This window comes from Patagioenas fasciata, chromosome 1 (genome assembly GCF_037038585.1).
Source record: "Patagioenas fasciata isolate bPatFas1 chromosome 1, bPatFas1.hap1, whole genome shotgun sequence".
Lineage (NCBI taxonomy): Eukaryota > Metazoa > Chordata > Aves > Columbiformes > Columbidae > Patagioenas > Patagioenas fasciata.
In genome coordinates this window covers 202252123-202267482 of record NC_092520.1, presented here as the reverse complement: position 1 = coordinate 202267482, position 15360 = coordinate 202252123, and the positions used below count along the sequence as shown (strand labels likewise).

Below are 15360 nucleotides of genomic sequence, written 5' to 3'. Positions count from 1 at the left end.
ACATTGCTTACAATCATATTTTTCTTGTAATAAAAATACAAAAGCAACAGCAGAAGGATTACAGAGTAAATAACAGAGAAGTTAATATAATCTGATGAATCCAGGAGGATTCCTCCAATCACACTTTAAGGATGAGAAAGTTCATGAGCTAACATACAAATGTTCTCATCTAAATAATCTAATTATCTAATAGTATTATAAATCTGCAGCACATGTATATATCTACAAAATCAAGACTAGAAATGATTTCTAGGAATTATAAGATCTGAGTCTTTATCACAAGGTCAAGTGGTCCACACAGTGTCTAATGACAGACTTAAAAAAGACCTAACCATGACCATGTAAGGACGAACAGCTCTGCCCATGTAAAGGAAAATCATGGTCCTTTTAATCTAAGTATGCTGCCAAAATGGGAAAACCAGTGTATATATCTTATTTGCATTTTTGAAAGAAAGTTTTTCAAAGGCCTTCTACAGAAGGTATCCAGGAAAGGCTGCAAGAATGCTCCCGAGCACAGAAAGCATCTTTTCTGAAGACAAATTTAAAAGATTAATTGTGATTAACTTAGGAAAGAGCATAGAAGACTAAAAAGTGTTATAGGAAAGACAGAGCAGGAGTTTGAATTTCATTCAAAGCAACTAAATGATGGCAGTTTCTTAAATAATTCTCTTTCTTACTTCTCTCTTACTTGTCATGTACCCTGTAATTAGACTGTGGATAAAAAAGGTCATTGAGCCTAAAAGTTAAAAAGGAATTAAACATTTCTGTGGATTTCAAGAATGTGCAGAGTTCTAATTAATCTCAATACCCTGGAATATTAAATGTTAGACTTTGAGGCATAAATCAGTCCCTGACTACTAGAGATCAGAATGAAACCTAATGTCCAAGACAGGTGCATAATATCTTTAGTTGACAATCACAGGGTTTCTTGCACCTTTGTCAGAAGCATTTGGAATTGGCCACTTCTGAAGGTGCAACAATGCAATCCATATGCAATTTAAAAAACATTTCCAATTTCTGTACTCCTGTCATTGCAAGAACAATTAAGCAGTGCAGTGGGAAGAGGTAGAATCAAGACCAGTTGCAGTATTCCTTAGCTTGGGACTAGTGGCATTTGTAGTGAAATCAAGGTCCAGTAGCCCAAAATGAGAGAAAGAGGAAGAGGAAAGGGAAAACGAAGGCTTTTGGTTAGATACCAGGGCAGCTGGGCAGCTGTAAGGATGTCATGTGTGAAGGCTGAACGCTTGTGGTTGCTGAACGGAGTTAAAGGAGAGAAGTGTGCAGAGGAGAAGACAGAAGAGGCAGCTGGTTGGTATGTGCTTGTGGGGAACTCAGCACAGATATCTATGGCAGCCATGGTTTGGAGGGAATGGAGGGAGGCTGAAGACCTTTGAAAAAAAAAAAAAGACAAGGTATGAAGACTGCTGCTTGTAAGACATTAGGGTCAATGGCCATTGAATATGAGGACTACATGAAGGAGCTGGAGCAGGCAGAAGTACTGAATCCAGGTCTAAGAATAGTGTTTGTCCAGCTGGAGCCTTCATACGACTAATAATCAAGCAGGTCCCCTTGTAGATACTGCTTGTAAGTATTGACCCAGCTGACAAGAGTCGTCCTGGGGTCCAGTAATAGAACAGTCGTCTGATGCCAGTAATGGAATAGTTAGGGCAGACACGGTCTGCTGTCCTCCATGGCCTAGTCTCGGGAAAGAAAAAAAGCTGAGCCTCAGCTTCCAACATGGTTGATAAGGGGCAGCTCCTGTCTGCCTGTGCCCCTGCTGTTTGTGGGTCTTCAGAAGCAAGGAAAGATGCATGCGCCTCCAAGACTTCTTTTTCCTCACAGTGAGTTTTGGCAATTACACTAATGGTGTGAAGAAGCTAGGAAAAGAGACAAGAGGAGAAGGATGCTAAACTCTGTCCTGTAAGCACCTTCAGTGTGATCTCCATACAAACCACAAGTTGTGCTACTGTCATGATGATCAAGTACATCTCACGAAGTATACAGAGGAAGGCAACTAATGTAGAATGAAGTACTACCACTTAGCTTTGGGGAGGTATCTATCTGTATTTCAGAAGACCTGGAAAAATAAGTATGTTGTACATCGGCAATATTTGCTGGTTATATATATATATATATATATATATATATATATATATATTTTTTTTTTTTTTTAAGACGTTCACTTAGAACTATAAAAGAAGACAAAAAGCTCCAAGGGCTAGTGAAACTAGGCTAACTGGCAATGCGGACAGAGAAAGTTAAATGTTAGTAAATGCATGACTCTGGTAATCGGAAGGAATTCCTTCAATTACTCATAAGCATCATGGATTCCACCTTTACCATCATTACTGGAGAAAAAGGCCTGGGCCCTGCAGCAGACAGCTAACTGAAGACACCTGTTCATTGTACACTTATATTCAGAAGAACAAATAAAATACAAGAGCTACAAAAGGCCACCATATAATACTGATGATTCAAGTATATAATAAATACACTTTCACCATGTACAGTAAAATACAGGTAAATAAAAAGAAGTGGTTCGAATGTGAACAAAAACAAGCATTGGGGACTTAGAAAAGCACCCAAAAACTTGGACTCTTCCATATTACAGTGAGAAAATAAGAAAGGAAATAAAAGAGATATGTAACACAGGATATGTTGGAAAGAAGACACCTATTGGAAAGAAGTATACCTATTTATAATCTTTATAATTGGAAGAGTAATTCAAACAAACTAAAAGATAGTAGACCACTGAGAGTATTTTTTTTAAATACAGACAACACATCTTTTACCCAGCTCCACTAATGACAAAGCTTCTAAAAAAGGATCACTCAGTATCAGAATGAAAAAAAGCAGATTACTAGGGATATTGACACTAGTTATAGATCAAGAGGTTTTTAGATGTTAGAGAAGAAGATGCAAAAAATACAGAAAGAAAATTGCCATACTGTGCTAGTGTAAATATCTAACACTGCGACAATATTCTACTTAAAAACTATTATATCTTGTTCAGAAAAAATATGACTGCTTTATTTAGTAATAATTGTTATGATTCAGAAACTTAGTGACTGCTTTCTTCTAAATATACACGCACTCTCTTCCAAAATAAGGAGAATTGAGTGTTTTCATTGTAGCTGTAAATACGTAATGTAATTACACTCAGTTTATGGTTGTGGTACTGGAAGCAGAACTCAGCTGCATATTTTTCCCCTTTTTTATGTCTAATATTGTAAAAATAATACACGCATCTCAGGACTTGATTCTGTGACATTTACCAAGTCCCACTGAGCTGGCAACCAAGCCTGCAAAATCATGCTCATGAGAATACACTCCCCAAGTCAGGTCAGCAAATAAAAGTTCCTCACATGAGTAAGGCTGTAAGAACAGATTACAGGAGGTCAAGGTCAGTGGTGCATTTTGGCTGAGTCAGGGTTGGAGGATAAGGCCCTTATGAATCCTATAAATAGTTCATTGTTAAAAGAGGTCAGATTAAATTCTGGAACTATTTTGGAAAAAGAAACCACTGCGTGACTAATGACGTACACCTACCCAAGCCTCTCTGCTTATTAATGTGACATTTGTTTGGAACCAACACATGTAATAAATAAAAGATATTTTTAGAGTGTGCCAGGGAAATGTATTCAGATTTTGAGAGAACAATTTGAATGTATTTAAAGTGTTGCACTGTATCAGAGGAATGGTTGTTACAATGCACAAATAAAGTATTAAAAACTAGCAGTTTCTATTAATTTTGATGGAAACAGGAAACCAGGACAAGGATGCTAAGAATGGGATTTACTTGCCTGATTTATATTAGCTAAGAGCTGATACCTAGACTTCTTTTACTGTAAGTCAAGAGAAGTGGGTGCCTCCACAGACAAGTAACCGCATCCTAAGGCACAAACTTGAACTGGCCTAACTGAGCACCAGCATGGGGAAAGACAGTTTCCCCAAGGCCCTTTGCCCAGCATGAGTGGTTTGTTCCCAGTTCTGTAGAGTATCTTCATTTTTGTTGACATGAGGGTTCAGTAGAATTGATAGGCAGCTGATATTAATGAAACCAGCCCCTCCTACCTCCTCCTTTCTTTGCTCAAGGTTATTTTTCAGTCGGATCTGTTCTCTGGTCTGGAAGTTGTGTCAGCCATGGCTGGGCAATGGACTGGAGCCATGCTGGGCAAAAGCGACTGTTTCTTTCAACTTGGGAGTCAGCGAAAAGCATTTGGCAAAGGCTCTGGATGGGCCACGTGGGTCTAACACACTGCTGCTACCGATACAGGGAGGTCATCTTCTGTTCTGTTCTGTTCCCCTCTCTGCTGCCAGCTGCACACCAACACCACATCCCTTTGCAATGGCTGCGGCCCTTGTAAAAGCCTTTCGTGACTAGACACACCTTCACAGCCTGGCAAAAATAAAACCATTAAAAAAAAGTAAATAGATTTTCCTGGGTTAGCAAGTAGAGTTGGATCACAGAGGCATCAGGTGTGCAGCAGAGCTGGTAAACAAAGAGTCTGGATGACCTGGGGATGAGGGTAGGGAGAAAAAAATGAGAAGGGAAGGAAGTCTGGGGCCATCCTTTCAGCAGTCATGAGCTGTTAGATCAGCTGCTCATCAAACCACACCCTCAGGGCCCTTCCATATTACATTGTATGTGATCTAATTGGAGGCAGATATGGAAAGCGACAGTCCCACTTTCCTCCAGGCTATAAAAGACAATTAAAAAATGTTTCTATAAATACATTAGCAACAGAAGGAGGGCTGAGGAGAATCTCCATCCTTTATTGGATGCAGGGGGAAACAGAGACAAAGGATGAGGAAAAGGCTGAAGTACTTCATGCCTTCTTTGCTTCAATCTTTAATAATAAAATCAGTTGTGCTCTGGGTACCCAGCCTCCTGATCTGGAAGACAGGGATGGGGAGCAAAGTGCTCCCCATAAACCAAGGGGAAATGGTCAGTGACCTGCTACCCCACTTGGACACTCACAAGTCTTTGGGGCCAGACGGGATTCACCCAAGGTTGCTGAGGCAGCCGGCAGAGATGCTCACCAAGCCACTTGCCGTCATTTATCAGCAGTTCTGGCCAACCAGGGAGGTCCCAGCTGACTGCAGGTTTGCAAATGTGATGCCCATCTACATGAAGGGCCAGAAGGAGGATGCAGGAAATTACAGGCCTGTCAGTCTGACCAACCTGATCTCCTTCTATGACAAGGTGACCTCCTAAGTGGATGAGGGAAAGACTGTCTATCCGGACTTCAGTAAAACCTTTGACACCATTTCACATGGCATTCTCTTGGAGAAACTGGCTTGGACAGGCAAAGTCTTTGCTGGGTAAAGAACTGGCTGGATGTCTGGGTCCAAAGAGTTGTGGTGAATGGAGTCAAATCCAGTTTGTGGCCAGTCACAAGTTGTGTTCCTCAGGTCTTGGTATTGGGAGCAGTTCTGTTTAATCTCTTTATCAATGATCTGGACAAGGAGATTGAGGGCACCCTCAGTAAGTTTGCAGATGACACCAAGTTGGGTGGGAGTGTTGATCTGCTGGAGGGTAGGAAGGCCATACAGAGGGATTTGGACCAGCTGGATCGTTGGGCTGAGGCCAGTTGTATGAGGTTCACCAAGGTCAAGTGCCGGGTCCTGCACTTGGGTCACAACAACCCCAGGCAGCGCTACAGGCTTGGGGAAGAGTGGCTGGAAAGTGCCTGGGGGAAAAGGAGCTGGGGGTGTTGGTCAACAGCCGGCTGAACATGAGCCAGCAGTGTGCCCAGGTGGACAAGAAAGGCAACAGCATCCTGGCTTGTATCAGGAACAGTGTGGCCAGCAGGACTAGGGAAGTTATTGTCCCACTGTACTGGGCACTGGTGAGGCCTCACCTGGAATCCTGTGTTCAGTTTTGGGCCTCTCAGGACAAGAAAGACATTGAGGTGCTGGAGACAGTTCAGAGAAGGGCAATGAAGCTGGTGAGGGGTCTGGAGTGAAAGTCTGATGAGGAGCGGCTGAGGGAACTGGGGCTGTTCATCCTGGAGAATAGGAGGCTGAGGGGAGACCTTATTGCTCTCTGCAACTACCTGAAACACCATTGTAGCGAGGTGAATGTTGGTCTCTTCCTCCAAGCAACAAGCAACAGGACAAGAGGAAATGGCCTCAAGACCACCAGAAGAGGTTTAGATTGGATAGTAGGAGAAATTCCTTCACTGAAAGGGCTGTCAAGTACTGGAACAGGCTGCTCAGGGAAGTGGTTGAGTCACCATTCCTGGAAGTGTTTAAAAGATGTGTAGATGTGATGCTTAGGGAACTGGTTTAGTAGTGGAGTTGGCAGTGCTAGGTTAGTGGCTGGACTTGATCTTTAAGTTTTTTTCCAATCTAAATGATTTTATGATTCTATGATAAAAGAAACCTAAAGAGTGAAACAAATTGGAACTGACTTGCTGATAAATGCATTATTATATCTGTTCCCAGAAGAGCTGCATGTCTGTGGTAGACTATCAACACTGTCCCCTTGCAATGCAAAATGAAGTCAAAAGTGAAAGATCGCAAAGGAAAAAAGGGCAAGTTTCTAACTACTGACAAGCCCTAATGAGGCTGTAGCTGGAAGAATGAACACAGAGCAAAGAGCTCCTTCAGCAGCTGTTGAGACAGTGTGCACTCCCAGAGCTTTCATCAGCGCTAGCGGGGGTTATTCTGGGGAAAGAACAAAGGAGTCTCACAGCCTGGGCCATGGAGGAAGAACCGGCGGAAACAAAAATGCCACTTGGACGACAGTCAGGGCCTTCGTTAGGTCCCGTTCTCTTCCTCTCCCTCGCTTTGAGGAATACCTTAATTGTTTCAGAAGCCTTGTTGACTTGAAAATGTTACTGGCTTGAGGATGTTATCGACTTCAATGAAGCTATTTAAAAGAAGCTGCTGTTCAATATGAGTATGAATAGCAAGATGGAATTTTTTTCCTTTGTAGTTAAAAGACTATTTCTTATGATTAATTATTAAACAAAGCATAGAAAACGACATCCATGAAGCACCAGCATCTGTGACAGATGCTGACTGCCTTCAGTGTAACTACTCTGATTTATGCTGATATTCTGTGATTAAAGATACCAAAAAAAAAAGCTATTCTCACATACTTGAATGAAAATACTTTATTCTACTACCCTTGAATCACAGCCTTTATTTTTATTACTAAAGTATTCATTTCTAATTGCATCTTATTTGTGTTTCCCAAGGGGTTCAATAAACACATTGACCACCTCCTTGAGGAAAACAAGATATTTATGTATTTTTTGTTGAAGTGTCTGAAAACATTCTTCAAGGAAACAACTGTCTAGACACGATGACAATAAACCCTCTGTTGCTGGAATGGCAGGAAAAGAGGTTGCCCTCAGTAAGCGGTACTTTCCAAAGAAGCCATGAACTGTTTGCCAGGCTGTCACGCATTTAAATAATTATTTCAGATGTTCATTATTCATAAGAAGTCTTAAGTATAATTTCCTGATGCGGAACACATTGATGATTTATGGCTCCATACGGTTTTTTCCATGAATGAATCTTTATTCTGTTGAGGGAGCTAAAAGGTATGTTACACCTGTCAATGCCAGGATGGGGGGCAATGCCTCATCAGCCCCACACTTGCTTCATGGTATGATTTTATAACTCCTGCCATATGAACTGTTGGAAAAGGGATGATAGATACATACACAATTAGCACAAAAATTGTTGTTAGTGGTAAAAAAGTGCTGATGGTGGTTACAATATGATCAGAAGGGCCACTGCTGCTTTCTGATGATTTGCCTGACTATGGTTCCACTCCAGCTAAAAATGAGGGAGACAGAATCCCGATTTAAAAAAAAAAAAAAAAAAAAATTAATCTGTCATTTTTTTCTAAGTGCTTTAGTTTCATGTCCCTATCATGGAGGTTGCTCCATTGGGATCAGCTCCTGTGCCTGCACACAACTTCAGTCTGGCTCTAGAAACCCAAACTAACGGAGCATCATAATCAGAAAAGGAAACTGAGTATAAATAGAAAGTGAAATTCTTGATATGGTTATATGGTGCAAGCAAAATGGAAGCAAAAGTCAGAAATGGGTTAAAAAATTAATTTCACTTGGCAAAGATAAGAATTTGGTTTTTTTTTTTAAACCAAGAGCTTCTTTCTTGATCTAGCAAAGTCGGCAGAAGTTTTTAAGAATATATCAGGCCCTCTGTCTTAATTCAAAGCCTGCTGAAGAAACTGTAAGGGCTTTTTTTAGATGCTTATGGCTTTTCCATCAAGCTTTTAATGTTATGTATCAGAGTTGAGGTGGCATGATACACTGTGCTGAGCTATCACTTGAAGTACTTAGAATGAACCAGCTTTGTGGTTTTTGAGGAATGTGTTATGTTTCTAGGAATTCAACCTGGATCTCTGGGCCTGTAGATACAGCCTCTAATGTGCACAGCCAGACTGACAGCTCAGCGAATAATGAGTTTTACAGGGTGAGCTCTACATCTGTGAATTATCTTTTTGAAGTTGTGCAGGAAATAGATATTAAAGGTAGAAGCAAGAAAATAAAACAGCAGATAACAACGGGATCACAGGAAGAGAAAGAAGAAACTCCATCAACATATTAGGTGCTCTGCAGGTGCCAGAGTCTATAAATCCAGTGCTATCTTGAGGAGAAAGAGCAGCAGTGGATTAAGTTTTCTTCATGGCATTGTAAATTCTTGCTTGCTCCTTAAATGTAGGACAGTGCAGCCCCAAATCTGTGATTGTCCATTGTTTCTTGAAAGATGGGGAATCTCGTACAGCTTAGTAAGCAGGCACTCTGAGTTTCATTTTAAGGTTAATGCTTATATCAGTTATCAGCATTTAATGATGTTTCCTTAGATAATTTTAAAAGTGTGATTGCTAAAGTTAATCAACTCAGAAACTGCATCAGTTTCTCCATTTAATGTGAACCTTGCTTATTTGATTTGAGGTATTTCCTCTGTACTATATACACACACAGGCAGGCAAACCATCTGCTTTGTCTAAAATATATTTTTGGCAACTGAACGCAGATACATGTATTTCTAATATCATTACTGTAAATTAAGCTCTGAAAAATAAGAAATTTCCAAAAAAGCATTGTTTATACAAGCTTAATTAGTTCTCTCTGAAATATCACTCAACTTGTGCTATACAGTTAATTTTCCTTAAAATTCCTCTCTTACTTTGTTCATAGCATGGATAATGTTTTAGAAACGAAAGAAGATACAACAAATGAGGCTGTTATCTAAACCAGAAGTGGTTTTATTGTCATTTTCTTATATAATTGTGTGTGATTTTTTGAGAAAGTACGAACAATTACACCATAGAATCATAAAGACATTCCCAAGGGTCATCATTAGCATTGGACCTCTAAGAGGTCCGAATGGTAAAGGCAAATGGCAGCTGACAAATTTGGTGGCCTTCTACAATGGGGTTACAACATTGGTGGATAAGGGAAGAGCAAATTACATCACCTACCTGGACTTGTGCAAAGCATGTGACACTGTCCCACATGACATCCTTGTCTCTAAACCGGGGAGACATTGACCACTTGGTGGGTAAGGCATTGGCTGGATGGTCACACTCAAAGCATTGCAGTCAACAGCTCAATGTGCAAGTGGAGACCAGTGACGAGTGCTGTTCCTCAGGGCTCGGTATTGGGATGTGTGCTCTTTAACTTCTTTGTCAGCAACATGAACAAAGGAATGGCATTGTCATATGATTCTCAGTCTGTAAATATTGGAGAAAAATTCATCCATCAGTTACGTGGGCTCTCTTTCAAGAATTATAAGAGACATGGCTGATATTGAAATAAAATAACATTGGCACTTTTGTTTGTTTTTCTATGCAGGACCATCAGACTAGGCACCTATATTTACTTCTCTTTCTTTTCCTTTTGCATTTGGAGTGCTTACTGTTACAGGCAGACTCTTTGTAACCCATATCCACATTTCTTTTTGTTTTGCTTTACAGCAGAAGCAAAAATTCTTCAGTTGGCCTCATCCTGGCCTTAAATACTCCCTACAACTCTGGGCTCAGGAGATTTTCTCCATGTGAAAATTTCACTTTCTGCACTTACAGAATCAGTCATTTCATTGGCTTAATTTCTCTCCTTTGCTTGCTTCTCTGGTTGTGTCATTCCCAAATACTCGTAATCACGAATTAGGGCCAACTCATCTATTAAAAAACGCACCCATTTGGGACCCTTTTTCTGTCTTCTGCTTTTGTCTCTAAAACAAATATTGCAGTCACATTTTCAAGCTTTATTTCACAACAGTGAAAATATAAGCTGAAATTCTTGCACAACCACTTGATCCAAGGAGCTTTAAGAAGAATGCCGATTATGAAACTTGTGATAAAATTGTAAAAGTTGGCAGTACAGAGTTTGAGCGAAAGCATATGTCTGCTTTGTATTTTGATTATCAACTTGCCTTTCATCCGCACTTTGCAGGTGTACCTGGTTCTCATCTGGTCTTTATATAGCTTCAAAACTTAGCAACGAGGGGAAAGAACTTGGTACTGGCTCACCTCTCAGAACAGGCTGTAGCTGGTCTGCAGTCAGCACACGTCTGGCTTGGTGTGTGCCCTTACAGCCTACCCACTTCTGTGCCACTTTTCGCTGGCTGACAGCAGCCAGTGCATGTCACAAAGGAAATGGTAATTACAGGCAGGCTATAGATATGTCATGGAGTAGCATCTTATCAGCGCTACAAATATTTTCAAAAGCTAAAAAAAGCCCCAAGCAAACAAACCACAAAACCCCCTAGGACTACACTAAGTTTTACCTCTTTTGCTAGACGACAAGCAGGATCAGGCCAGGCCTCGTCTGAGACGATATCCTGAGCTCTGCCAAAGCAGTTTGCACAGAGAGACTCGATTTATTCACAGTGCATAATGTCAGAAAACAGCGATGCTGCTCGAAATTCCGGGAAGCACGGAACACCTCCAGAGGGAACACAAGGAGGGGAACAGCTGACTGGGGCCTTCTGATCAGTGGACACCGAAGCCTGACACCAGACCTCATCCACAAGCAACTGTCTGAGGCACTCTGAGTCACTCCGTGAGTGACGCCCCGAAAAGCATCCAGCAGGCCTCGGGGGGAGCCGGGGCGCCAGCTCCAATGGGCAAACGAGGGCCCTCGAGTCCACCTGAAGCCCCCCGGTCACCTGCACGCAGGCTGCTCCCCGTGGGGAGACTCTGGGACGCTGTCCCCGCTGCTCCTGCTCGCCGGTAGGCAGCATAAGACCACCGAGCGGGACCGCGATCGCCCGCACCCTCAGCGAACCCGCCCCCGCCGGCCGAGGGGGACGGAGGGAGGCGGGAACGCGCCCAGCCACTCCGCGCCGCCGCCGGCTGAGTGACACATGGGGTATCGAGAGGGCGGGGCCCATGGCGGCGGCCTCCGCCCCAACAGAGCCGGTGCAAGGGTGGGGGGGAGCTCCGGCGGCCGGAGCGGAGTCGGGTGGTGCCGGGGCGCGAGGAGGGCGCTATGCTGCTTCACCTGGTACCTGAGTTTGACCTGCGGAGGGATGTGGTGCCCTGGCTGGCAGCGCGGGGTTGGGCCGCGGCTCTAGGTAACGCCGCGGCGGGTGGCGCAGTGCCGGCGGGCTCTGCTGCGGCTGGGCCGCCCGCTCCCCGGGACGCCCGAGGAGAGTCTCCCCCGCTCCCACCTCCCTCAGCCGCCTCCGTGCGCTGCCTTCCTCCGCGGGCGGAGGAGCCGGGCCTGAGGTGGCACCTCCATGTTTGGCCTCCCAGGGGCTGCGCCTTCCAGTCAGGGCCGCGGGGGGCTCGGGATGGCGGCGAAGCGTCCCTGGGGGAGCGGCCGCTGCGTCCTCTCGGCCGGGCTGCGAGCACCGCCCGGGCCGGGGCGCCTGTCAGCGAGGGGCTCTGGAGGCTCTGCCCTGAGGTGCCAGTGGCAGGGCCCTTGCGGCGGGGAAATTCCATGTCTTCAAGAAACTTCTGTCCTGAGAGTGCTTCTGCTCGTCTGCTATACTCCACAGCTTGTTTCTGTCTTTTGCGTCTTCACACTTCGTTTTGTTTTGTTGTTGTTGTTATTTTTTTTCTTCCCCCCAAAAAAAAAACTCCAAACAAACAACAAAGAACAATACAAAATTTTAGCATGACTGCCTCTCCCACACTACTCCCTTTCTGGGGCTGGGGGCAGGGGATAAAAACCACTGAACACTGGTCTGTGTGGTAGATGCATGCTAGTCGCGATGAGCTGAAGTGTGAGGTGTCGCAGTGGTGTGCGGTAGCGTAGCAAGTGCTTGGTGTCGTGGTTGGAAAAAAAAAAAAAGAATGACCCCACTATTTTTTTGGCCCTGTGGTTTTTTACTTGTTTTTTTCTCATTCATCTGCAGGGCAGCTGGCTCAGTTCTGTTTTTCAGAAACTGATGGAAACTTTAGTCTTAAAAAAACCCCCAATTATTAGTTCAGTAGAAGTAGATGGTAGCTGATGCACCATGGAATGAACTGGAAACCTCGGGACTTGAAAGCCCTTGATAGTGTGTGAATATTTCTAGTTGCGTGAGAGCTGGGATTAGCTGTGATGATGAGAGGGAAGTGGCAACTGAGAACCAACCTTGTTCTCTTTATTCCACCTATTTTTGTTTGAGCTGCGTGTAATGGCCTTCAGGAAATCAAACTCTGCGTTCTCCTGAGTATGTTGATGAGAGTTGTTTGCTGGGCAGGAAGGTTGGGTTGGTTCTTTTGCAGCTCTTGATCTACTTGTCTCGGCTTTGGGAATGAGGAAGAAGTTGTAGTTCTACATGCAGTGTTTTACTGCAGGACTTTCCAAGGGCAGAGGTGGTTGTCACTTCTTCTTTAGCTCCATATTCCCATTGACAATATTCAGTGGCGTGAAATTTGCTTCTGGTGTGGAACTTTTTCAACACCTCTAAGATATCTCGTGTAATAGAGAAGTTAATTGATACGGAGATTTCTTGTGAGCCACCTTCTCTAGCAAAATTCTGTTCTGAGGAAGTATTGTATGAGAGAGAAGTGTGGAGACCGTAGTACTCATCTTGAAAGTCTGAGGTGGTGGTTAAATTCCAGGAAGTTTCCACTAAAAGAAGAGCAGAATATATGCTTGTCTGAGGCTTCCTCAGTTGTCACTGTCTAGCCCTAATGTAGTGGCATTGTAGTGTACTTTGAGTGATCTGAAACTGGGAGAAAGTGATGCATTGTTAGATGTATGCTAAGGATTTTCATTGTCCTCCCACAACAAAATAAGTAATTTATTTCCTTCTGATAATACTTGTAAAAAGGTTTTCTTCTTATCACTATAAGCTGTACAAGCCAGTTTATAATATCAGGCTTGTGAAACTGAATTCCACGTGGCTGCAGTTATCACAAAGTACTGATAGAAGGAAAAGTAAATAGTGTCAATCTTGACTAAATGCTTGCTGAGAGCTGTGGAGAGTTATTTTTATTGATGCTTACTGAACCACAGGCTACATTTATCTTAAAACTAGGATGAATAACACAGCTGCCAACCTTATTAAGGTCAAAATTTCCACTTCTAGTGCAAGTTCTACCTGAGGTGAACACATTTTTGGTGGCTGCAGTGATTAAGAAACAAGAAGTGTCAGGAAAGCATGTATTTTTGTCACCTGAAGTAGGATATTTAATATTTTTTTTTCCCCATAATGTTTTATTTTTATTTTGTGCTGCTTTGTCTAGATGTGCTCTTCTCTTTGTGTCCATCACAGCTTCCTGCTCATTCATTGCCTTTCTGACCCAATTCTTTCAATCACATCCCACATCATATCTCTTGTCTTGCATTGCGTAATTCCTTTGAATCGGTAGGTATGTCGCATATATATATATATGTTCTTAACCTAGTGGTTCGTGTTTGTGGTTTTTTTTTGTTTTGTTTTTGTTTTTTGTTTGTTTGGGGTTTTTTTGGACATGAGATGGTATTGTAGAGCTAATCTCTAAATATGTAGTTTATTTCTGAGCCTTCTTTTGGGATGCTGAAGGGGCAGGTGGCAGCAAGTGGCACTTTACCTTGGGCTAGTTCTATCTCCATGTAGTGTTCTGAGGATTAGAGTGCAACTTAGCTGTTTGAACCTTGTGCATAATGGAAAAATACTTTTATTTTTTCTGTGAATGGAAGAGTGTGAGAAAGCATGTTTGATTTTCATCACAAAAGTTAATGGCCATTAGAATTACAATTATCATGAAGAATTACAAGTTTACAGAAATAATTGCTTCCTGTGTGTTTTGAAACCCCTTAACTATTTTGTTTGGAGGTTTTTCAGGTTTAAATCATAATGTAAGAAATACTCTCTGTCTTTCCAAAAGAGAGTAATTTTGGCACGTATAAGTATTTATATGTAAAAATGTATTTAGTGTCTTTGCTTAAAGTGTGCATAAATTGTATGATGAACCAGCTCAAATATCCTGTACTGTTTGATACTTATCGTTTCAGATACTTCTGAGAATTCATCAGCACTATATGTTGTAAATGTTGAAAGAAATGGAAAAGTTATTTATACCTGGAAGGTAAGTCTGTCTTGGAACTTAATAAAAATAGAGAATAAAGCTGCGTTTGTCTTTATGCCTAATTGAGTCCTCGTAGTTTAGAATTTTTTGCAGTGAGGGTTAGAACATGAAAGCTCGAGTGATTGCAGCTTGGGGGGTTGGGCAATGTAAAAATACCTGTGTCCACTTCAGATAAAGGTTAAGAATGATGAAATAGAAAGTTAAGTACTGACCTGATTAAGTCTATAGGGTTTTTGCGGGCCAGAATCTCACTTAGAATGAAATGCCATTACTTTAACTGATAAACTCTTTATAAGCAGCACTTTCTTTCACCCTTGAAATTTCTTGGAGAAGTCTGACTATGAAATTAATGTGCACTGCTTTACTTAAATATGTTTCCTCCTACCAGTATATGTGTTAAGATGATACTTATCCAACACTAGCTCAGCTTCTGCTTTTCTTTTTCATTACTTTAAGATTCATCTATAGCACTTTATTGAAAGTACTCTGAAGTAACTGTTGTTCATTTGATGTCTTGAAATATTTAGAGCTGTCCTTTTTAATGTGGGATTCTGTTCTTCATGGCATATGTATAGTTTTTAGGTTGAAATGCCTGTAGTTCCAAGAGATGTTCAAATAGTTTGAGAAGGTTTCCCCTTAATGAGACTAGCTGTGGTTCTTTTCTGTGCATCTTGGAGAAATCTGTAGACCCACCTGGATTCTGGAGGATCTTGGTTCTTGAAGACCACGAATTGGAGATAGCAGACTCCAGTAGAGTAGGGCTGCCTTTCATTCCCCTCTGGCTCAGCAATGCTAAAACTCTCCAGCTTCTCTAGGGTTAAGGGAAGAGGTGAGGCCTTCATCAAGGTATAATAAAAGTTAAC

At 42.2% G+C, this 15360-nt stretch overlaps 1 protein-coding gene and 1 long non-coding RNA gene across 6 annotated transcripts in view; one reads left to right on the top strand and one right to left on the bottom strand.

The window, feature by feature from the left end:
- The window catches only part of LOC139826939 (uncharacterized), a 31309-nt gene extending 19998 nt beyond the window's left edge, over window positions 1–11311 (bottom strand). The window contains exons 1-2 of one of the 2 annotated variants that reach the window (XR_011737085.1): window positions 10777–11311; window positions 9470–9721 (exon numbers count right to left, since the gene is read on the bottom strand). This is a non-coding gene — a long non-coding RNA (uncharacterized lncRNA). The remainder of the gene's footprint in view (window positions 1–9469; window positions 9722–10776) is intronic. The other variant, XR_011737084.1, reaches the window with a different exon arrangement.
- A 59-nt stretch (window positions 11312–11370) lies between these two features.
- Window positions 11371–15360, top strand: part of GSAP (gamma-secretase activating protein) — a 47486-nt gene continuing 43496 nt past the window's right edge. For 2 of the 4 annotated variants that reach the window (XM_065853889.2, XM_065853881.2), the window contains exons 1-2: window positions 11415–11565; window positions 14424–14497. In XM_065853889.2, the coding sequence (XP_065709961.2) occupies window positions 11481–11565; window positions 14424–14497 (159 nt within the window). In that variant the 5' untranslated portion in view covers window positions 11415–11480. Of the gene's footprint in view, window positions 11566–11613; window positions 13795–14423; window positions 14498–15360 lie in introns of those variants that run through there. The other 2 variants (XM_071803457.1, XM_065853898.2) reach the window with 2 other exon arrangements.